The sequence below is a fragment of the Girardinichthys multiradiatus genome, chromosome 13, assembly GCF_021462225.1.
Source record: "Girardinichthys multiradiatus isolate DD_20200921_A chromosome 13, DD_fGirMul_XY1, whole genome shotgun sequence".
Classification (NCBI taxonomy): domain Eukaryota; kingdom Metazoa; phylum Chordata; class Actinopteri; order Cyprinodontiformes; family Goodeidae; genus Girardinichthys; species Girardinichthys multiradiatus.
In genome coordinates this window covers 20,453,725-20,477,217 of record NC_061806.1, presented here as the reverse complement: position 1 = coordinate 20,477,217, position 23,493 = coordinate 20,453,725, and the positions used below count along the sequence as shown (strand labels likewise).

General features: G+C 42.3%; 3 protein-coding genes across 4 annotated transcripts in view; 2 read left to right on the top strand and 1 right to left on the bottom strand.

Annotated features, from left to right (window-relative positions):
• snx13 (sorting nexin 13) overlaps positions 1-12,723 on the top strand; it is a 33,431-nt gene extending 20,708 nt beyond the window's left edge. The window contains exons 7-25 of one of the 2 annotated variants that reach the window (XM_047383955.1): positions 4-108; positions 220-308; positions 499-582; positions 674-812; positions 955-1,043; positions 3,113-3,212; positions 3,516-3,709; positions 3,819-3,923; positions 4,010-4,180; positions 4,533-4,602; positions 5,115-5,257; positions 5,347-5,454; positions 6,027-6,137; positions 6,264-6,425; positions 8,879-8,950; positions 9,027-9,172; positions 9,261-9,329; positions 9,413-9,525; positions 10,400-12,723. In XM_047383955.1, the coding sequence (XP_047239911.1) occupies positions 4-108; positions 220-308; positions 499-582; positions 674-812; positions 955-1,043; positions 3,113-3,212; positions 3,516-3,709; positions 3,819-3,923; positions 4,010-4,180; positions 4,533-4,602; positions 5,115-5,257; positions 5,347-5,454; positions 6,027-6,137; positions 6,264-6,425; positions 8,879-8,950; positions 9,027-9,172; positions 9,261-9,329; positions 9,413-9,525; positions 10,400-10,635 (2,306 nt within the window). In that variant the 3' untranslated portion in view covers positions 10,636-12,723. Of the gene's footprint in view, positions 1-3; positions 109-219; positions 309-498; positions 583-673; positions 813-954; positions 1,044-3,112; positions 3,213-3,515; positions 3,710-3,818; positions 3,924-4,009; positions 4,181-4,532; positions 4,603-5,078; positions 5,258-5,346; positions 5,455-6,026; positions 6,138-6,263; positions 6,426-8,878; positions 8,951-9,026; positions 9,173-9,260; positions 9,330-9,412; positions 9,526-10,399 lie in introns of both variants that reach the window. The other variant, XM_047383954.1, reaches the window with a different exon arrangement.
• Positions 12,724-14,841: 2,118 nt separating this feature from the next.
• On the bottom strand, positions 14,842-15,630 carry dmac1 (distal membrane arm assembly component 1). Its single transcript, XM_047383957.1, has 2 exons — positions 15,203-15,630; positions 14,842-15,124 (listed from the first exon to the last, which is right to left on the bottom strand). The coding sequence occupies exons 1-2, from the start codon at positions 15,396-15,398 to the stop codon at positions 15,057-15,059; spliced, it is 264 nt and encodes an 87-aa protein (XP_047239913.1). The 5' UTR covers positions 15,399-15,630; the 3' UTR covers positions 14,842-15,056.
• A 101-nt stretch (positions 15,631-15,731) lies between these two features.
• Positions 15,732-23,493, top strand: part of btd (biotinidase) — an 8,668-nt gene continuing 906 nt past the window's right edge. The window contains exons 1-5 of the mRNA XM_047383956.1: positions 15,732-16,124; positions 21,462-21,611; positions 21,746-21,894; positions 21,986-22,163; positions 22,241-22,795. Coding sequence (XP_047239912.1) covers positions 15,927-16,124; positions 21,462-21,611; positions 21,746-21,894; positions 21,986-22,163; positions 22,241-22,795 — 1,230 coding nt within the window. The 5' untranslated portion in view covers positions 15,732-15,926. The remainder of the gene's footprint in view (positions 16,125-21,461; positions 21,612-21,745; positions 21,895-21,985; positions 22,164-22,240; positions 22,796-23,493) is intronic.

Below are 23,493 nucleotides of genomic sequence, written 5' to 3'. Positions count from 1 at the left end.
CAGGAGACATAACAGAAGAGCTAGTTGACTCATTTTTTGAGGCTGAAGTGGAGATGGAAAGAAAAATATGTAGAGACGTAGTTTGCACTTCCCACAGAGATGAAGAAGGTGAGCAGACTTGAGCAGCATTTCTGCATTCATGATCATTTTAATACTAAATATATGTCAAGTTCGGGCTGTAGTCATGTAAACTAACATTGTGTGTGTGTGCATTTTCAGGTTTTCTTCGAGACTTGTGTGAGTTACTTCTGTATCTGTTACTACCTCCTGGAGATTTCCACAACAAAAGCATGAGATACTTCCTGAGGGTGAGCTCACAATGGATGTTATCTGGTCTTAGATGCAAATTGAAGAAAAGAAAAACAAAAATGTTGTCACAGAATGGATCATGCTACTTCCGCTGGTCATCCTGATTTAACCGTGATGCTACAAATGCTGTGTAATGACATTTTTTAAGTCTCACTTGCTGATTGTGCGAGGAAATCCACTCTTGTTTAGGAGGTGCTGGCATACGGAGTTCTACTTCCTCTGATCAACCAGCTGAGTGATCCGGATTATATTAACCAGTTTGTCATCTGGATGGTGAGAATCCAAACCAAGAGACAATCTGAAAACCAGTTTAATTCTGTATTGGAGAGGATTAAACCCCTTGATGTAAAATGTTTGTTTCTAGATTCGGGACTCCAGCTGCAACTATGAAGCCTTCATGAACATCTTGAAGTTGACGGACAAGCCTGCCGAACTTGAAGCTGTTAAAGGCAAGGTGCTGGAGGAGCTGCAGTATCTCCGCTCCCTGGACACAGCTGGAGATGGTGGGTTCCCAGTCCTTTTCTGCATTCGCATGACCACACCTGATTAACTTGTCATATCGATAATTCAAATTTTTTTGTTTGCTTTAATGCTGGCTAAGATACATGGATTGCTTTATTCTCCTGTTGTATCTCTGTGCTTTAGACATCAATGTGATCAAAAACCAGATTAACAGTCTTCTATTTGTGAAGAAGGTGTGTGAGACCAGAATCCAGAGACTACAGTCAGGAAAGGTGAGAAACTGCAGCACAGCTTCATCTACATCCATTGCCTTGCAAAAATATTCACACCATTGACTGTTTTCATATGTTGCCACTTTACAGCTGCAAACTTCAATATATTTTCTTAGGATTTCATGTCACAGACCAACGCATAATACTATGTCATTCCGAAAGGGAAGCAAAATGATAGATGGTTTCCAAATTCTTTCCACAAATCAAAACCTTTAAAATGTGATGTGAAAATATTTACCCCCCTGTTCTCTGATGGCACTTAATATAATCTGTGACAAACGATTGGATTCAGAAGTCAACTAGTAGTGGAGTTCAAGTGTTTGTAATTTAATCTCAGTGTACATATGTCTGCTCTGTGAAAGGCTTCAGAGGTTTGTTTGGAACATTAGTGAACAAACAGGCTCCTAAAGACCAAAAAACACAGCAGATCAGTCAGTAGTAAAGTTCTAGAGATGTTTAAAGCTGAGTTAGTTTGTAAAGCAGTATCCCAAGCTTTACATATCTCATGGAGCACCTGCTCTGTAGGAGGGTCAATAAGTTGTTTTTTTTATTGTGTCCCATGAGCCATGCATGGGACACAGCAAACATATTGTAGAAGGTGCTCTAGTCAAATTGGACCAACATTCAACTGTGTGGCTAATAATGTAACACTGTACATCACCTTAAACACACCATCCCCACGGTGAAACATGGTGGTGGCAGTTTGATGCAATGGTGATGCTTTTCTAGAGCAGAAAGGGGGAAGCTGGTCAAAGTTGATTAGGAGATGGGAGGGGCTGAATACAGGGCAGTCCATAAGCAGGGGTGGTGGTATCCTTTTGTTTTGCTTCACAGTTACACACTACTTTGTGTTGGTTTATCATATTAAATTGCACTAAAATACATTACACACAATACAATACTCCAGGAGTATGGAATCGGGGGCCATCCGGTCCCTGTACGAGCGGAGCAGGAGTTTGGTCCGCATTGCCGGCACTAAGTCGGACCTGTTTCCGGTGCATGTTGGACAGCGGGGCTGCCCTTTGTCACCGGTCCTGTTCATAACTTTTATGGACAGGATTTCTAGACGCAGCCCAGGGCTGGAGGAGGTCTGGTTTGGGGACCAGTGGATTTCATCTCTTCTTTTTGCGGATGACGTGGTCCTGCTGGCCTCCTCTAGCCAAGACCTACAGCATGCGCTGGGGCGGTTAGCAGCCGAGTGTGAAGCGGCTGGGATGAAGATCAGCTCCTCCAAGTCAGAGGCCATGGTTCTCAACAGGAAAAGGGTGGCTTGTCCTCTTCAGGTTGGAGGAGAGTTCCTGCCTCAAGTGGAGGAGTTTAAGTATCTCGGGGTCTTGATCACAAGTCAGGGAAGAATGGAGCGAGAGATCGACAGACGGATCGGTGCGGCTGCCGCAGTAATGGGGGCGCTGTGCCGGTCCGTTGTGGTGAAGAGAGAGCTGAGCCGAAAAGCGAAGCTCTTGATTTACCGGTCGGTCTACGTTCCTACCCTCATCTATGGCCATGAACTTTGGGTCATGAAAGAAAGAACGAGATCCCAGATACAAACGGCTGAAATCAGCTTCCTTTAGGGTGGCCGGGCACTCCCTTAGAGATAGGGTGAGGAGCTCGCCCATTTGGGAGGAGCTCAGAGTAGAGCCGCTGCTCCTCCACATCGAGAGGAGCCAGTTGAGGTGGCTCGGGCATCTATACCGGATGCCTCCTGGACGCCTTCCACGGCGTGTTCCAGGCACGCCCCAGGGGACGGCCCAGGACACGCTGGAGGTACTATGTTTCTCGGCTGGCCTGGGAACGCCTTGGGCTCCCCCCGGAGGAGCTGGAGGAGGTGTCTGGGGAGAGGGACGTCTGGGCGTCTCTGCTGAGTCAGCTGCCCCCGCGACCCAGTCCCGGATAAAGCGGACGACGACGAGTACGAGTAAAATACATTATGGTTGTAATGTAAAAATGTGAATCAGTTCGGAGTATAAAATAATGTTTATGTTGCTGTATTCTGTGTGTATAGATTGTTGTGCTGCCTCATTAGTTTTGCTCTGTGTCAGATTTGCTCATCTTGTTTCTCTTTCATGTAGGAGGTCGATGCCCTGAAGTTGGCAGCCAGTTTTGGCAAGCTGTGCGTTATCCCATTGGATCACATCCTCGTCCACAACATAGCTCTGCAGTTCTTCATGGGTAAACACATCACTCACATGAAACACTGCTGATAATCATCCTTATAATTCATGATTTATCCCAGTTTTCATGAGGTTGGCACACAACCTGGGTCTTTTCGCATGCTCCATTCTGACCTCACCACAGACTTTAGGAGCTTGCTCCACTTACAGATCAGATTACGATCTCGTGTGTATGTATGCAGGGAGGGATTAAAACACTGCAGCTAAATGTGTGGCACTAGTATTCATGTCCAGGCACTATTTATGCATGTGTAACTGAGGGTGGGTAACATGCCTTCAAGCTATCTGTCCTTCCATCCAGACTTCATGCAGGCAGCAGGGGCTCAGGCAGAGCTGTTCTTTTGGCTCACTGTGGAGGGATACAGGGTGACAGCCCAGCAGCAGCTGGAGGTGATGCAGGGCTGGCAGAAAGATGACAAGAAGCAGCCGGGGGCCACCAAGGGGCTGCTAAAGGCGGCTGCACTGGGGGTTTATGAACAGTACCTTTCTGACAAGGTAGGAGGCTTTCCCCGGATCAAACATTTTCAGACAGCTTCATTTTAAAAATAGAAAGATAAACACATTTTTATGTGGTTATACTGACTTTAATTATCTGCTCTAACAGGCATCTCCCAGGGTACAGGTGGACAAGGAGTTAGTAACAAATCTGGGAGAGAAGCTGCAGAGAGAAGACCCCACACCTGATATATTTGATGAAGTTCAGAGAAAGGTACTGAAATGTTGCATCTTATTTGCATAGACAGACTCTATAAACTGTCTTCCACCTACTAACCAGTTGTACGGACTACACCGCAGGTGTACGACATGATGCTACGTGACGAGCGCTTCTACCCGTCCTTCAAGCAGAGTCCCCTGTATGTCCGCATGCTCGCAGAGCTGGACATGTTGAAAGAGCCAAGTTACAGAGGATCTGATGATGGGGATGGAGAGTCCTTCAATGGCTCTCCCACAGGAAGCCTAAACCTGGTAAGAAGCACATTTCCTCTCTGTTTAGGTTTCATTTGATTTGATTCAATGCTTTGGTTCATCTACGTGACTTCTCTGGGGTTATTTTAAAGTTACTGGTACATATAGATACACCAATCAGGGTGCTTTTAACAGGGTGACAAACAAACTAAACATATCTGACAGCTGAGAAGGGGGCTTTTATTGTGTCAGTTTCTTCCTTTGAAAAGGGTACAAATCAAATCCAAATGCTTAGAATAATTCAAAAGAGCTGTAGATTACTTGTCACTTGGTTTTTGTGTCTCTAGTTGATGTAGATCAGCGTAGTTGTGTTATTTTTGGTGGTTTTATAAGGAATTGTATTTGATTTCAGTCACTGGATGACCTGACCAACTCCTGCCATGATGAATTTCTGCAGCTACATGCCTTCATATCTGACACGGGTATGCTTACTAACCTCTTATAATGCAGCTTTGTTGTTGCGGTCAAGATTATTTTGTAGCGTTTTCAGAAATGTAAATTTTAGATGAATGAGGAATAAAAGGCGTGTGTGAATGTTTACAGATGCATAATAATGTGTGACTGCATCCAGTTTCTCTCCCTAAGCTCCATCTAGTCCTACCCTGCATTTTCTCTACCGTTTCACCTCCTAGTTCTGTTCATCTGCATGTTTATCTCACTTCACGCTGTGCAAGTATTCTTTATTTCTTTCATTTCATTACCTTCAATGTTGTTCTGTTCTCCCCCTTTTCCCTTCCTTACTTTTCCTCCCTTTTATTTCATTTCAACATTTTGCTCTTCTTTCTCTCGCCCGTTTCCCTCCTCATCTTTACACCTACATTTTTTTCTTCCACTACTTTCTTTTTCCTCCTTCATATTCTGACTCCTCTTATTTGGGATGTTTTCCCGGACGAAGTAGCTGATTCTTTTCTTCCTGGCTTCTGGGGTGCAACAGGGGTTTGCAACGATCATGGTAAGACCTACGCACTTTACGCCGTCACCGTGTTCAGACGCAACCCAGACGGCAGTGAGGACTTCTGGAAGACGTACCGTCGCTACTCAGACTTCCATGACTTCCACATGAGAATAACGGAGCAGGTGATGGAAGTAGTTCCCTGCAGTGTTTGAAATGTGCAGCAGAAACATTGGTGCTTTTTCTTTACATAAATATGGTGTGTATGTTTTAGTTTGAGAACCTGACGTCGATCCTAAAGCTTCCAGGAAAGAAAACTTTCAACAACATGGACAGAGACTTCCTGGAGAAGAGAAAAAAGGACCTCAATGCTTACCTTCAGGTAATTGCCAGCATTCCTACACAGTCAAGAATATGATTTCAGTATTTCCCAGGTCTGGATAAGTTTGGAAAAAGAAAATAAGTGTATAAAAAAGTGTTTGTATCTCCAGACTTTATTCCGTTTTCTATGGTTTAATTCTTGTCTCCTTCCTTCCTCTCTTTCTTCCTTGTGTCCTCCTTCCCGTCCTGTTCTCATTGCTCAATTTCTTCATTTCTTTCTTCTGCCCTTTGCCTCCTTGTGTCCTTCCACCCTTCCATCTGTCCTTACCTTCTACATTGTCTCAGACCTTTTCTTTTTTTCTTTCTTTAATCTATCTATCTATCTATCTATCTATCTATCTATCTATCTATCTATCTATCTATCTATCTATCTATCTATCTATCTATCTATCTATCTATCTATCTATCTATCTATCTATCTATCTATCCATCCATCCATCCATCCATCCAAATTGAGAAAAGTCTGGAATTTTAAGTGAAAAACATGTAGGAACCCTTAATTGAAGAATATGTCAGCTTGCATTACCTTTTAATTTGTTCTATCACGTGTAAATAAGTGTGTGTGTGTTCCAGTTGCTGCTAAACCCAGAGATGGTGAAGGCCTGTCCAACTTTGATTCCCTACATCTATGACTTCCTAGAGAATAAGGCCTACAGCAAGGGCAAAGGAGAGTTTGCACGAAAGGTCTGTACGCTTCTTCACATGAAAATTATTTGATTTGTTTCGTGTCTTAACTTTGTAAAGCGATATGTTCTGTCTGGTTTTCTAATAGTAAATATAGGTGTTGTGTCTTTGGTTAATCATCTTCAGATAGACACATTTGTGAATCCTTTGCGGAGCTCCATGAGGAACATGTCCAACGCAGTAAAATCTCTGCCGGACAGTTTGGCTGAGGGAATGAATAAAGTCTCTGATAACATGGGCCGCATGTCAGAAAGACTTGGTCAAGACATCAAACAGAACATTTTGAAGGTCTGTATAATGCTTATTAAAGAACATATATCATTTCCTTTTACAACGTTCATGTCCGAAAGTGAAAATTATGTTTTAAGAACAGTGTGAAGGATTATGAGTACAAGGCAGTGTAAAAAAAAACAGGCAAAAGTTGCCTAAGAGTGATGAGGTTATGTACAGAACATCTATGTCAGGCATCACTGTAGAACATTATGGCGACCTAAGATAAAAGCAGTGATTGCAAAGTCTCCAGCTCTAATCTGAGCTCATTAGGGAAAGACTTAGATGGTGATTTGTTTTCTAAAGCAGTAGTTTGGAGACCTAACAGACCTGCAAGCCTTCTGGAGATTTAAAAGTGCCCTGTGGCATGCCTGGTCTGCCTGTAATTCACCACAGTAGTAGACTACCACTTGTGACAAAAACTATAGTTCAAAAACCTGAAAGTCTTTCAACATTTAGGTATATGTTTTAATTTCAGTAGTGAATGGAAGCAGCTGGAAGTCTCATTATTCTTCAAAAGAGTGCCTGTTTTACCCGTACCTAACTGCCTTGTTGTAATCTAGCACTAAAAACATTATTCTGAGGACACCATCTGTCACATCACTGAAGCTCCATCAAAACATCCACTGTTGGTTTTCTCACATCTGTTGGTCCTAAAAAGTCACTTCAAGCTAATTCTACACATGAGGTGGAAGAAGAAGCCAGAATCCTGATTTACAATCTTTTCTTTGTTGTTCAGAAAGTTTCAAATTAATTTTCCGCTTTGACAAATAAAAATGTATCTACAGCACAGACCAAACGTTTGGACACACCTTCTCATTCAAAGAGTTTTCTTTATTTTCATGACTATGAATTTTGTAGCTTCACACTGAAGGCATCAAAACTATGAATTAACACATGTGAAATTATATACTGAACAAAAAAGTGTGAAACAACTGAAAATATGTCTTATATTCTAGGTTCTTCAAAGTAGCCACCTTTTGCTTTGATTACTGCTCCGCACACTCTTGGCATTCTGTTGATGAGCTTCAAGAGGTAGTCACCTGAAATGGTTTTCACTTCACAGGTGTGCCCTGTCAGGTTTAATAAGTGGGATTTCAAGCCTTACAAATGGGGTTGGGGCCATCAGTTGTGTTGTGCAGGAGGTGGATACAGTACACAGCTGATAGTCCTACTGAATAGACTGTTAGAATTTGTATTATGGCAAGAAAAAAGCAGCTGAGTAAAGAAAAACGAGTGACCATCATTACTTTAAAAAATGAAGGTCAGTCAGTCCGAACAATTGGGAAAACTTTGAAAGTGTCCCCAAGTGCAGCCGCAAAAACCATCAAGCGCTACAAAGAAACTGGCTCACATGAGGACTGCCCCAGGAAAGGAAGACCAAGAGTCACCTCTGCTGCGGACGATAAGTTCATCCGAGTCACCAGCCTCAGAAATCGCAGGTTAACAGCAGCTCAGATTAGAGAACAGGTCAATACCACACAGAGTTCTAGCAGCAGACACATCTCTAGAACAACTGTTAAGAGGAGACTGTGTGAATCAGGCCTTCATGGTAAAATAGCTGCTAGGAAACCACTGCTGAGGACAGGCAACAAGCAGAAGAGACTTGTTTGGGCTAAAGAACACAAGGAATGGACATTAGACCAGTGGAAATCTGTGCTTTGGTCTGATGAGTCCAAGTTTGAGATCTTTGGTTCCAACCACCGTGTCTTTGTGCGGCGCAGAAGAGGTGAACGGATGGACTCTACATGCCTGGTTCCCACCGTGAAGCATGGAGGAGGAGGTGTGATGGTGTGGGGGTGCTTTGCTGGTGACACTGTTGGGGATTTATTCAAAATTGAAGGCATACTGAACCAGCATGGCTACCACAGCATCTTGCAGCGGCATGCTATTCCATCCGGTTTGCGTTTAGTTGGACCATCATTTATTTTTCAACAGGACAATGACCCCAAACACACCTCCAGGCTGTGTAAGGGTTATTTGACCAAGAAGGAGAGTGATGGGGTGGAAAACCATTTCAGGTGACTACATCTTGAAGCTCATCAACAGAATGCCAAGAGTGTGCGGAGCAGTAATCAAAGCAAAAGGTGGCTACTTTGAAGAACCTAGAATATAAGACACATTTTCAGTTGTTTCACACTTTTTTGTTCAGTATATAATTCCTCATGTGTTAATTCATAGTTTTGATGCCTTCAGTGTGAAGCTACAATATTCATAATCATGAAAATAAAGAAAACTCTTTGAATGAAAATGTGTGTCCAAACTTTTGGTCTGTACTGTATGTTATGCTTTCTATACTCTTGTCGTTTTTACTGTTTCATTTTCCATTATGAGTGGATGCAAGCAGCTGTTTAAAGTATTTTTATCTATCTCTTACCTGCAGTTTTGCATTTTAAGTATTTAATATTAACAGATGTGCCAATTGTGACCTACTTCCTTCTAAGGTTTTCTAACCTTAACCTTCTTCAAAGGTGCCTCCTCTCCTTCCAAAGTCTGACATCGACCCAGAACACTGTCGAGTCTCTGCCCAGCTGGACGACAATGTGAGTCTGCTGCGTTTTTATTTGACCCGTCTTAGAGTTTAGGTAAAAGAGTAAAACCTGTCCCCTTCGTGTCCAGGTGGATGATAATATCCCTCTACGAGTCATGCTGCTGCTGATGGATGAGGTGTTCGACCTTAAAGAGAAAAACCAATGGCTGCGCAGGAACATTAAGAACCTGCTGCAGCAGCTCATCAGAGCCACTTACGGAGACACTATCAACAGGTGAGAGATATGCTAAACCTTCAAAGAGGTTGTGGTACATAATTCACTTCCCAAGGAGTGCAATTACAACATTTCTTTGTTTCTGAAGGAAAATCGTGGATCACGTGGACTACATGACCTCTCAAGAACAGGTGGCAGATTATGTGAAAAAGTTCAGGTAACCTGATCCCATTTTGTTGCTGATGTGTCTTGATTTTTCGGAGGAATTTGGGGTAACTGTGTGCTTCCATATCTGTTCAGGGATTCCTACTGGCCTAATGGGATTCTAGCCGAGACCCCACCGCGCAGGGACAAGTGCATCCGCATGAGGACACGGGTAGCTGCCAAGACCAGCCTCCTAGGCATCATGCCAGGTGAAAACCATCACTCTATAAAACACTCTTCATCTTTTCTCTTTGTAGGTTATGCCTTGTGGAAACTATTCTCACCACTTGAACTTTCCTACATTTGGTCAAGTCGCTGCTACCATCAGTGTGTTTTAGGGAATTTTACATGAAAGTAAAGGTTTCTATAAATGTGAAGTAGAAGACAACTATATACGGTTTACATAATATTTTTCAATTAAGACATTTATCCACCTTTGATACCTAGAAATAAATTCAGTTCTTTGGAAGTTACTTTATATGTCCTGTGGCATTTAATTTAATCTTGGTGTTAATCCTCTGTGCTGCGATGCCTCAGAGGTTTGTTAGAAATCATTGATGAACAAACAGCATCATGAAGACCAATGAACACCACAGACAGGGCTTGTATACTGATGTTTAATTACTCTCCATTCAGTTTGACTGAGCTTGAGCTATTCGGTCTCTAGATGTGCAGAGCTGGTAGAAACATTCCCCAAAGGATTAAAAGATGGTGGTTCTGAAACCATTTGAAAATCATGTATAATTTCTCATTCACTTCATGCCATGTTGACTTTTCACATAAAATTGAAGAAAAATGCAGTTTATTATTGCAACGTGAAAAAATGCAGAAACGTTCCAGCAAGGCAAGAGTGCTTCTTCTTTTCATTATCTCTGTCAGGTTTTATATCTTTCTTAAATGCTTGTCTATGTTGTTATGCACTGCTCAGACATTTGGAATTTCTTTTGGCTCTCCAAGACCTGTTGATCATTGTTCCTGTCCTAATTTATATTTAAAAATAAGTCAAATTCATATGAAAATTGTCCTTCTGCCTGCTTTTAATCTCAACATACAACCACAACATATCTCTTTCTTTTCCCTCAGATGAGCTAAAGCACATTATCGGAGCAGACACTACTAGAAAGGGCATCCTCCGCGTCTTTGACATGTTTCAGTACCAACCCATGAACCGGCGCCTAGTGTACGTGTTCCTGGAGGGCTTCCTGGAGACCATGTTCCCTCAGTACAAATTCCCCGAGCTGTTTGTCAAGCTGCACTCCCGTTCGCCGCGCATTCACAGATACAGCCAGAAACTCCAATGCTTCTCGCTGAAGAGGTGACAGGAAAGGCCGGCGGCATCAGGACACGGGCCAACGACAGACATGCAGAGACCCGAGAGCTGGAAGTGAGGGTGTGTGTGGTGAGAAGGGGGTGTTTTGTGTGCGATCGCTGCCCTTAACCTGCTCTCACACACTCCTATCGGGGAAAACACTCCTGATTGTTTCCACTGAAACAGAACCGAAGGATGAGCAGCTCTGAAATACACGTTCTAACACAAATTATACCATTTGCACCAAGAGACTGAACAGGACTGTCTTTTTTTTTGTTTTGTTCTAGTTTCTATATTTTTTTCTTCTGTTTGGACATTTTACTTTTGTTAAGCTTTATGTTGGCCAGCCAATGCTGCTTTCTTGTGGTTCAGACGAGCAGATCATAAAATACTGCTTTGTTTTTAAACTGCAGGACTCAATAGAGCAGACCCACACCTTGCCTTACTTTCCCGCTTCAGTCCTTTATGTTGTGGAGCCACAGAGCTGCAATCACGCATACCATCACGCAGAAGCACATCTTCCTCTTTCCACTGCAACCAAACAAATGTCAGAAGCACTGGGTTAAAGAGGCGCTGTCCTGCAAATGTGAGCGAACGAGAATGGGTTGGAAGTTGTTGTTTTTTTCGCCCATCAGTTTTTCTTCTCTCGATGGACAGGCCACACCCCCTTTAATGCAACTGTCATTACCTGCGACAACCAAAGCTCATGCTGTTTGTTTGTTTCTGTGTGTGTGTGTGTTCGCTTCTTATTGCAGATCATGCAAAGAAAGAAACCTTTAACGAGCCAAAAGGTGAGGAGAATCTATGCTCTGGGCTGCGTCGCAGTTGGGTCGCATAGGTTGTGTATGTGTGTGTGTGTGTGCGTGTGTGTGTGCGTTGAGCTGGAAGACGCAGCTGTCTTCTGGTCAGAAACTGTGCCAGTGTGAGTGAGTGAACCATCCTTAAATCTATATATAGTGTAAACTGGCCAAGAGATGCATAGCAGAGGGAGTTCTCTGTCACGAGAAATGGACTTTATAAGAAAATCAAAAGGAGGAATGGAGATATTATCCCTAATCACTTTTATTCTGAGAGAAAAAAAAATCTTTTGATTTGGTGCAATATATTTTGTGTGATGCATGTGCATTTTGATTTATGGTGTACTAAAAATGGTCATTCGTAATCTTTTATTTAGAAGAAAACATTAAGACGTCTTCTTACCCCAACAGCTTAACATTCCGTTGTTGTAAAATGTTTATTTTACAGACTTGTTTTATAAGTCCGACTTGTTTTTTGGGTGTTTTTTGTTTTTTTTTAAGTGTACAGAAGGTATTGTCCACATGTCCCATACTCACCATCAGAGAATGTCTGCTGCAGGAATCGGTAAAGTAGTAATCAGTAGTCCATCAACTCCTGCACTACAGCTAGTTCAGAGGTGGTCTTGAACAACTGCTTCTTTCAGCCTTCTACGTGGCGTTCCAATCTGTACCAGACTGTCAGGCTGAGTGCAGAGATCTTGTGACCTGACTGCCTCCACTGCCTATTGCGTGTGAAGCCCTTCTATAATCAGGTCCACCAAAATCACAGAAGTGACTGTGGCCAATAGAGTCACTACTAATAAGCACTTACTGTAGCAACTGTGGGAGACCGGGCCCTGACTCCCTCCACCGCTGCCATTTGCTTGCCCTTGGTAGCGCCAGTGGACTCTGATTGGCTGAGCAAGAAGGACGCAAAGCATCTATTTTTGGGAAGAGATGTCACCTTTAACATTCTGCACAACTCTCCATGCAGGAAGTGTTTGGGTTTTTTTTGTTTTTTTTTACCCCAGTATATATGAATCTGATACAGAAAATGTGTGCATATCTGTGTACATTGTGTTAATAGTGTGCCTAAATGTAATGTCAACTCTATTTTCATATTTTTCTTCACCCAAGAAGAAAAGAAAAAAGTCAATCAGAACGTCATGATCCTTTTACGAGACTGAAAAACGCTTTGGGATTTTAGGTTGTTTTTTTTTTGTTTTTTTTTAATCATACTCACACTTCTCCTGGTGAGCACTTGTGCTCAAATCAGTATAACACTAAATAAAATGTAACTCAGACTAAATGAGCCATATTTCCATTTGTCTTCAGTGGGTTTGCTTTCATTCATAGAGAGTTGCATCAGATTTGTGATGTAATACTTCATAAAACATCTGAGAAATCCCTTGTTGAATTAATAGTAGTCTTATATGAACGACCTACCAACATTTAATGAAGTAACAGATCATCTGATGAAGACATATAATATTAAATCTTATCAGTAATGATTTCTTTTGAAATCACCAAACTTTAGGTATCCTGATTATACTGCATTGCCCATCCCCACCCTCAGGAGAGACTAAGGAACGTCTGTTCTGCCTTCAGACTAAAGGCATAAATGCATGAATAGTTTATTTTAATTTGTCGTATTTTGCTTTTCAGTTAACAGAATAAGAAACAGCCAGTCTTTTCTCAACATATGTTAGTAATACTAAATGTCTTGATCTCTACAAATTAATGTGTGTTTATTAGGCATGAGCCCGTTATCAGTATCACCATAGGGCATAGTTTTAAAGTCACACCTTTCCTATTGTTTAAACTCCTTATCATAAGATGACAGAGGACGTGCCAGAGTATTTCTCAGTCTCTATGGACCTTAAAGTGACGTATTACTGCCCCTCCCCACCTATTGCTGCCCACTGATAGTCAGCTCGCTGAAAGAAAGCAACTTAACCTTTGCACTCACTCACAAGAAAGACCACGTCAACTCTTTTGAAATATTTGCAACTGAAAAAACAAAACATGTAGAACCGTGGTGTGGAGACTAAAAGAGTGCCACCTAATAATTAACCATGCCTGGTAATTAGCTGACTGCATTCTCAACATGTGCAGATGGCCTGACTAATTAACCAGCTAATATGAACTTGTTGTACCTACTACTCTATAAAGCAAAATAGCACCAGGATATTTTCTGTTCAATAAGGACTTAAAAACTACAAAATTGTTTTCTACATTTTTGCTTAAGTCTTCTAAGCAGAAATCTATATTATTTTAGAAGTATCAGGAATAATATTGTTTTCCCAGTTAAAGCAGTTAAATCAAGTTATACACATTTGTTTAAATAAGATGAAATTGTTTTTCTAACATAAGGTTATACCCTGAGAAATCACAGACAGCCCATGCCAGGCGTTTTCCACAAGTTGCTAAACAAAATATGACACCCTTGCCTTTTCTCTTCCAAACCTAATTTAACATCTCATTTCTAATCATAAAGCTCATAAAAAGGGTACAGTGGGTAAATATTGAACACGTCATTCTTTTTTGTAAGTAAATATATTTCTAAAAGTGCAACTGACATGAGATTCTCACTGTCAACCCACCCACTCCACACTATATTACACTGTTAACCAGCCACCATCAGGTGCTCCTCACAGGGTTCCAGACAGATGAGTGAGAAGAGTTGTCCAAGAACAAAGAACCTTTTATGTTGAGAAACAGCAAGACCTCAAATTAGCAGGTACAAGCAAACCCTCAGAGTGCATGTAGAAGCACGTTTAAAATTTGCTGAACAACATTAAGGCAAGCCTGTAAAAGCCAGAATATAATTCACACCATGTTTGGAGTTCAACAGGACAAGGCCTTCATATCGCTACAAAAACGCCATACGCAGTGATGTTTGGAGGTGGGAACATCATGGTGTGGGGCAAGTATTTGAGGGAAGGAATGCATAAATGTACTGAGACGTTTTTGATAAATAAATAAAAAATCTACTGCCATCTAAAGGGATGATTATAAACCTATGGCGGGCGATTCAGCAACAGCCATAGGAAGCATACAACAGAAAACGTATGGCAAGAGTGGAAAAATAGGACTAAATTAGCAATTCGACTAGTATCTACATACAGGAGGTGTTTTGAAGCCGTCTTTACCAACAGTGGCTTTTATATGAAGTATTACAGTATTTCCTGTCATTCTATTTTATTAGATATAATTTATGGACACCCTATTGATGGATTTTGCATGAATGTACTGGATGGACTGTTACCAACATCTGGTGAGAATACCATGTCAAATGCACCTATAGAAAGATATTTAATTTGTTATATATTTAATACTCATTTGAAATGCTGTGTTCCTGTCTGTTTTAATGCTGTAAACTAACTGAACTTAGGAATAGCATGGTGTTGATAAAAAAAAAAAAACGAGAACGATCATTATTCTGGTAGTAATTTTCTTGTTCTATTGGTTGTCGACGTGGCTACATAATAAATAATCATCACAAGCTTAAGTTGAATGTAAAGCTCCTATGCAGTGACTATTTACATGGTCCAAAAATAGAAAGCAGCATTTTTGCTCCAATCGATATGTCTGCAGGTGCTCAGGTGACGTCTCTTTTTGTCCTCATCTGGGCTTCGTCCCGTTAGCTCTTCATTCATGTCGTCTTCCTCTGCGCTTTTCCTACCGGATCGGTGATGATGACTAGTCCCCAAGCGGCCAGACCTGGCAGCGAGTCACCATGGAACATAACTTTAGACTGTAACAGGTAAACCAACATGTCGGGATGTTGTAAAGACTTACCTGCAGCGAATGTGATCTGCGCCACCGTCCCCATGGAGATGGAAGCCCCCTGCCGCATCACCCTCCGAGCTGCGCTGAACACATAAGCTCCAGATAGGATCAGACCCCCTCCTGAGATGACTCTGCAGCTCCAGCAGTTCTTAAAGGCCTGAATGGACTTTGACGAGGCGGCGGTGGGTTCAGGAGCTGTTGACATTGTCGGCGTAGAGCAGCGTGTGTGCTAATGCTAACAGCTAAAAACGACTAGTACCATGAAGCGGGTTCGAACCCACACTGGTCTGTCTGAATTAAAGTCCGCTTCTAGAGCCCGGTTAAATAAAAACTGCGAGATTAAGTAAGAACTTGTTTCCAGACTTTGTAGTAATTCCTCTTAATAGGCGAAACTAAAACGAAGGGCGATTTAACAAAGTGTTTCCGGGATAATAAGGCCGCGCGCTCTATTTTGCTTCCGTTCCCCTTCTTTTCAAAATAAACGTATTGGTTGGTTAACTTCAGCTGAAAAGAATCAGATTTTTGCAGGTACAACACAAATGTATGGAAGCCCATTTCCGCCACTCTGATGAAAAAACAAACAAACTTGTATCTCATAATTATGAGATAATGGGTTTCCATACTAAAGCTAAGAACTCGTAAGGGTTAACAAACAAAAACACTGTGTTTACTCAGCTTTGGACTTTTGACCCAATAGAGCGCACAACACCTTTTCGGTCTGAAACAGGGGAAGATGTTGGCTTTGGTTCTGCTCGTCTTTTGTCTCGTTGAGACAGACTCCGCCGTGGACTCGTACGTGGCTGCCGTGTACGAACACAGAGTGATCCTGAACCCGGACCCTGGCGTCCCCGTGTCCCGCCGCGACGCCCTGATCCACATGCAGAAGAACCTGGACATCTACGAGGAGCAGGCTGCCAGAGCTGCACTGCAGGTAGGGTGGATTGGGTTGGCTCAAGAGGATCCAACATAAGGGCCACACATCAAGCTGCCAAATCAATACAAATGGCAACTACAAAGAAAAAGTCTTACATCATCAGTGACACATTTTTTATAAATGTTACTTTTTTTTAAAATCAAACATAAATTTGAAACACTTGATGTAAATTGGTGCCACTTTAAATACAGATATTAATGCCCCTACAACATCTGAACATTTTTTCACCTTACATTCAGAAATTTCAATGCATTTTACCCAGATTTTATGGAACAGACCAACACAAGGGAACAAGTATGACGTGAAAGGATAATGATACATAGATTTCAATTTTCCAAATAAATATCTGAAAAGTGTGCCATTCATTTTGTATCTGGTCCCCTTTACCCTGACACCCTCAAAGAAAATTCAGTGCAACCAAAATCTTTTTAGTAAACTGAGTGACTGAAACCCAGGGAACTCAACAGACAAGGATTGTCAAGAAGTTTGGAGAAGGTTTATGTTATCCCAAGCTTCGGATATCTCAAATCACTGTCCAAAAATGGAAAGTGTATGGGGCCTAGTGAATGCCCACCTAGAAATGGCTGCCCATCTTATCTGACAGGTCAGGCAAGGAAGCCTCCTTAGACTAGATCTGCCAAACTTTCAGCATTACTTTTTGGCCAATTGGCTACAATACATCTAAATGAACCCTAGCTAGATGCAGAACAGACACTATGCAATAATATGAAGGTGTCATACCATTTATTAGCTCAAATATAAAACATGTATGCTTTAAAAGCATTAATATTAACTCCTCTCTGACCGCATGGTGGGAGTATCTAAAAATGACTTCATTAATAACATACAGACGTACACCTATCTGGAACAACTGTTATATCCTACAAAAAATATGATAAACTTTCCAGATTGGAGGAGTAAATGATTGAATCCTTGGAACATATGAAGGAATTCACTTTATCCCATTTAACAGATTAAATATACAATAAGGGATGGGCAAGAATAAATTTTTAGAACAATTTAAATCTATAATAAAATAAATATAATAAATTTAGGCTCAATAAGGTTGGGTTACAAATTCTATCAGGTGTGTTAGAGTTCCTCAACCCCCCAAAATTACTGTTTAATTACTGTTTAATACACAGGATACTGTCTAAAATAGATGAATCAATATCCCTTCCTATTATGAAATGGGAGGCCGATCAATCAACATTGACCAAAACATTCTAAAATGACTGGTAACCCCACTTTACAAGTAATCCAATACAAAATCCTTCATAGAGCACACTACACAGGTCAACAGATGTTCAGGATGGGTTTTGCACCATCTAATACTTGCTTACAGTGCACAGGCAATATACCTGACAATTACATCCACGCACTACAGGTCCTTCTCAAAAAATTAGCATATTGTGATAAAGTTCATTATTTTCCATAATGTCATGATGAAAATTTGACATTCATATATTTTAGATTCATTGCACACTAACTGAAATATTTCAGGTCTTTTATTGTCTTAATACGGATGATTTTGGCATACAGCTCATGAAAACCCAAAATTCCTATCTCACAAAATTAGCATATTTTATCCGACCAATAAAAGAAACGTGTTTTTAATACAAAAAATGTCAACCTTCAAATAATCATGTACAGTTATGCACTCAATACTTGGTCGGGAATCCTTTGGCAGAAATGACTGCTTCAATGCGGCGTGGCATGGAGGCAATCAGCCTGTGGCACTGCTGAGGTCTTATGGAGGCCCTGGATGCTTCAATAGCGGCCTTTAGCTCATCCAGAGTGTTGGGTCTTGAGTCTCTCAACGTTCTCTTCACAATATCCCACAGATTCTCTATGGGGTTCAGGTCAGGAGAGTTGGCAGGCCAATTGAGCACAGTGATACCATGGTCAGTAAACCATTTACCAGTGGTTTTGGCACTGTGAGCAGGTGCCAGGTCGTGCTGAAAAATGAAATCTTCATCTCCATAAAGCTTTTCAGCAGATGGAAGCATGAATTGCTCCAAAATCTCCTGATAGCTAGCTGCATTGACCCTGCCCTTGATAAAACACAGTGGACCAACACCAGCAGCTGACACGGCACCCCGGACCATCACTGACTGTGGGTACTTGACACTGGACTTCTGGCATTTTGGCATTTCCTTCTCCCCAGTCTTCCTCCAGACTCTGGTACCTTGATTTCCGAATGACATGCAGAATTTGCTTTCATCCGAAAAAAGTACTTTGGACCACTGAGCAACAGTCCAGTGCTGCTTCTCTGTGGCCCAGGTCTGGGGAATGTGGCACCTGTAGCCCATTTCCTGCACACGCCTGTGCACGGTGGCTCTGGATGTTTCTACTCCAGACTCAGTCCACTGCTTCCGCAGGTCCCCCAAGGTCTGGAATCGGCCCTTCTCCATAATCTTCCTCAGGGTCCGGTCACCTCTTCTCGTTGTGCAGCGTTTTCTGCCACACTTTTTCCTTCCCACAGACTTCCCACTGAGGTGCCTTGATACAGCACTCTGGGAACAGCCTATTCGTTCAGAAATTTCTTTCTGTGTCTTACCCTCTTGCTTGAGGGTGTCAATAGTGGCCTTCTGGACAGCAGCCAGGTCGGCAGTCTTACCCATGATTGGGGTTTTGAGTGATGAACCAGGCTGGGAGTTTTAAAGGCCTCAGGAATCTTTTGCAGGTGTTTAGAGTTAACTCGTTGATTCAGATGATTAGGTTCATAGCTCATTTAGAGACCCTTTTAATGATATGCTAATTTTGTGAGATAGGAATTTTGGGTTTTCATGAGCTGTATGCCAAAATCATCCGTATTAAGACAATAAAAGACCTGAAATATTTCAGTTAGTGTGCAATGAATCTAAAATATATGAATGTTAAATTTTCATCATGACATTATGGAAAATAATGAACTTTATCACAATATGCTAATTTTTTGAGAAGGACCTGTATAGTTATGTACACCTATTCAGAGTTTCTGGTGCAGGATATGTGAAGACTTATCAAAGTATTTGAGATGTCATATTTCACCTTCCCCCTCAGCTTGCTTGTTGGGCAATTTAGATAATGTCACAATGGAGACAAATTCAGTTGAAATGCTTTTCACTGCCTTATGTATCACTAAGAAAACTATCCTAATGAATTGGAAAACATTTTTCTCAGTATTAAACAGTATAGAGACAGCCTCTGCCTCCACATCACATCACTCTCTCTGGGCTCCCTTGATCGGCTTCATCACTTAGTGGGGCTGGGGGACCTTTTTTTCATCCTGCAGGTCATTGTTCCTGATATAGGGGGGGTGTCTGGGTTTGGGGCATCTGGGGTGGCAGTGGGTTCGGGTCACTGGAGGGGCCGGCACTGGGGGCTGTGGCAGGGTTGGGCTTTAGCAGCTCTCAGGGGTGACATCTGGTGGGTGCATGCAATGCTTTTAGAGGCCTTGTGCCGGCGGACATAGGTTAATGAGCCATGCTGCTCCTGGGTAGGACTGGGGTGGGCTCAGGGTCACCAGATAGGAATTCATTGGGGGCTTGGGACTGTTTCTATCTGGGACAGCTCTGATCGGTGGGCTCGTTTGGACCGTGTGTATCCCTCTTCAGGGTCTGGGCTGGGGTCATTCGGGTTCGAGTGCTGCCAGCACTAGTCTGAAGTGGTGGGTTGGCCAGTCTGCCTGTCTCGATCAACCCCAGAATGAAGGGGACCACCTCCTTGGTCCGGGGGCCAGCTACCCCTCTTGGATATTGGTACCTAGAGCTGGGAATGTGACGTATGTATGGGGAGTGCGAGTGAGAGTACGGTGCCCATTGTTATGTGTCTTAACGTTGGGTGTGTGAGTGTTTTTAAGTGTACGGATGAGGGTGGGAACGTGTGATAGTGACCGTGGGTGCCTGTTTTTCTGTATGGTTGGGTCTTGGCCTGCTCCCTCTCCTCATCATCTTAGGCCCCCCATCAAATGTGGGGCCTGTTTCCTCCCTGCCACACTCCCTGCCGGTGATCGGTGTCTCTGCGCGCTGGTGTATTGGGGGTTCTCGGTCTCCAGAGCTGGGTGCTTTGGTGTGTGTCGGCTCATTACTGGTGGCTGCTTGGCGGGGGCGTAGGGTCTTGGGTCTCTTGATCCATGGCTGGATCTGCTCCGGTGAAGATAGCTGCCGGCAGGGCCTGTGGGCTCATCGCTGCAGCTCCCTGGAGCTTTTGCACTGTGGTTGCTGGATGGTTGGCCCATGGAAGAAAGCCATTAAAATACCCAATTGTAGTTTGCCACTAGCCGTGTACAGGGTTCCTACGCATCTTTCATGTAAAAATTCCAAAGTTTTCTGGACTGAGTTCTCAGTCTTTTGGGCTTATTTAAAAGTAAAAAGCGCTAAGGTTCACCATGAAGTTTTGGCAGATATTTCTACAGTGGCTGAGGACATGTTTTGTGTACATGTGTGCAAATAAAGACAGAAAGAAAAAATAGGAAGTGACGTAGGACACAAGGAAGGGAAGAATGGAAGGATCCAAGGAATATAACATAGTAAAAGAAAAGAAAAACACAAGAAAGGAAGGCAGGAAGTAAAAGAAGAGAAAAGGGCACAAGAAAGGACAGGTAGAAAAGAACTGGAAGGCATGAAAGAAAAAAGAAAGGAAGATTTAGCCCATTGAAAAGGGAATAAAGTCTAGATATACATCTAATTTCCCATGTTATCTTTTTTAATACTTCTCCAGACCAAGAAGACCTACATGCAATGTAGGATAGCCTAATATGTGTGGTGGAACACACACCGCACATTACTCTGAGCACACCATCCCCTTGGTGAAATATGGTGGATGCAAAACCAGTTAGAAGCTTTAAATTCTTAAAACTGGGATGGAGTATTAACCTTCATCAGGACAACCTTAAATATACAGCCAGAGAGATCAAAGCATATTAATCTGATAGAATGGACCAGTCGAAGTCTAGATTTATTTTGCAGTGATTTGGCAGATGTGCAAAGCTTTTAGAGACTAAAGAGGCTGAATGCAGTTGTATACATTTGTCAGATTTTTTGTTATAAGCAAAAAAAAAAAAAACTCAAACCATGCTATTTTCACTTGACAACAATTATGCTTTATTTTATGTTGATATACGACCTACAATAAAAAAAAAAAAAATGTGATGTTTGTGGTTGTAAAAAATGTGAAAAAGGCAGTATACCTAAGAGCTTGGATTAGGATGAATTCCTTTGATGTGAAGTAATGCACACTAATTTATACTTCATACATTCACCTTCTGTGGATCTACTTATTTTAAAGGATAAACTGAGCATTATGTCTTACAATTTCTGATTATTATTTGCTTTCTCTGCTGTCTCTCAGGGTGCCCAGATACTTGTGTTTCCAGAAGATGGTATTCACGGTTTTAACTTCACCCGTTCATCCATTTCCGGATACTTGGAAACCATTCCCGACCCTGAGCAGGAGAGCTGGAACCCCTGCACCGAGCCTGGCAGATACAACAACACTGAGGTTAAGAGATAGACATTTAGAAACATTTCTAATTTGGACATAAACTTCTGTGGTCAAAAAACTGCTTTGACATTAAGACACCAATAATCTTACATCAAAGGTGAGTGTGTATCAGGTTTTTGAGTTTCTTCTAGGTTCTTCAGCAACTGAGCTGCATGGCCCGTCGCCACAACCTCTACCTGGTGGCAAACATGCCTGACCTGCAACCGTGTCCCATGAAGACAGCCCCATCCTCATGTCCTCCTGATGGACGCTGGCAGTTTAACACCAATGTGGCTTTCAGGTGCTGGGAACACTTTAAATACAAAAATGAACAAGTACACAAAAACATTTTTGAAGTTGATGCATACCTATGGGCATTCCCTGTCACACAGTTCTGATGGCCTGCTGGTAGCACGCTACCATAAACAGAACCTGTACTTTGAGGAGTCTTTTGATACGCCTCCAAAGCTTGAAGTTATTACATTTGATACACCTTTTGCTGGGAAGTTTGGCCTCATCATCTGCTTTGACATCCTGTTCCACGATCCCACAGTAGCCCTGGTCAAAATGGTAGGAAACTTTACCCACACACATGAACAGATGTGTCCAACTGAGCCGACTGTCTTCCCCTTTTGCTTCTTTTCTAGGGTGTGCGCCAGTTGATTTTCCCCACAGCTTGGATGAATGCACTCCCCCTGCTGGATTCAATCCAGTTTCACCGGGCTTTCAGTCTGGGGGCCAACGTCACCGTGCTGTCTGCAAACACTCGTAATGACCGGCTCATCATGACAGGAAGCGGTATCTTCACCCCGTTTTCTGCTACCTTTCACCATGCACTGAAGGATGACCCAGAGGAGGGCAGGCTGCTTGTGGCCAGAGTTCCAGTCTTGGATCCAATGGGGGTGGATGATGTGGCTGAATCCACATCTTCTGTTCCTACAGAGTCTGCTTACCGCGACAAAGAGAGCTGTGCAGCTTCTTCTTCACCTCATTCCTCTTACCCTACCTTCACTGCATTCATGATGCACGACCCATTTAAATTTGTCCTTATAAACGAGACAGAGGGCAACCTCACAGTGTGTGATGGTACGTTCTGCTGCCATCTTCAGTACAAGTGGATAGCACATGACGAAAGGAAAGAACTGTATGCATTGGGAGCATTTGCAGGATTGCACACCGTGAATGGACGTTATGCCTTGCAGGTAGGAATGGTGCATCTCAATAAATCAGAATGTCTCTGCAATCTTATATAGAATAGATTCATTAAACTCATAGTGATATATTCTTAGTGTTTAATTCTGATAATTTTGATGATTATGTCTTATAGCAAATGAAAACCCCAAATTCAGTTTCCAGAAAATCTGAATATTACATATGACCAACATGAAATAATTTTGACAGCAGAAATGTTGGCCTAATGAAAGTATGTTTGTGTATTGTACAATAAATGCAGTCAGTACTTTGTTGGGGTTCTTTTTGCATGAATTACTGCATCAATGCGGTGTGGCATGGAGGCGATCAGCCTGTGTCTCTGAGAGGATGCATTGTTCACTGTTGTCTCTCATCTTCCTCTTGAAAACACTCCATAGATTCTCTGTAAGGTTTAGGTCAGATAAGGCTGCAGCAAATCAAACACAGTGATACTACAGTCAATAAACCAGGTAATGGTGCTTATGGTAGTGTGGGAAGGTGCAAAGTCCTGCTGGAAAATGACATCAGCATGTCCATAAAGCTCATGAGCAGAGAGAAGCATTAAGTGACTTTGGACTTGATAAAGAACAGTGGACCAACAGCAGCAGATAACGTGGCTCCCCATATCATCACCAACTGTGGAAACTTTACATTGGACCTCAAGCAACGTGGATTCTGTGCTTCTCCACTCTCCCTCCAGAGTCTAGGA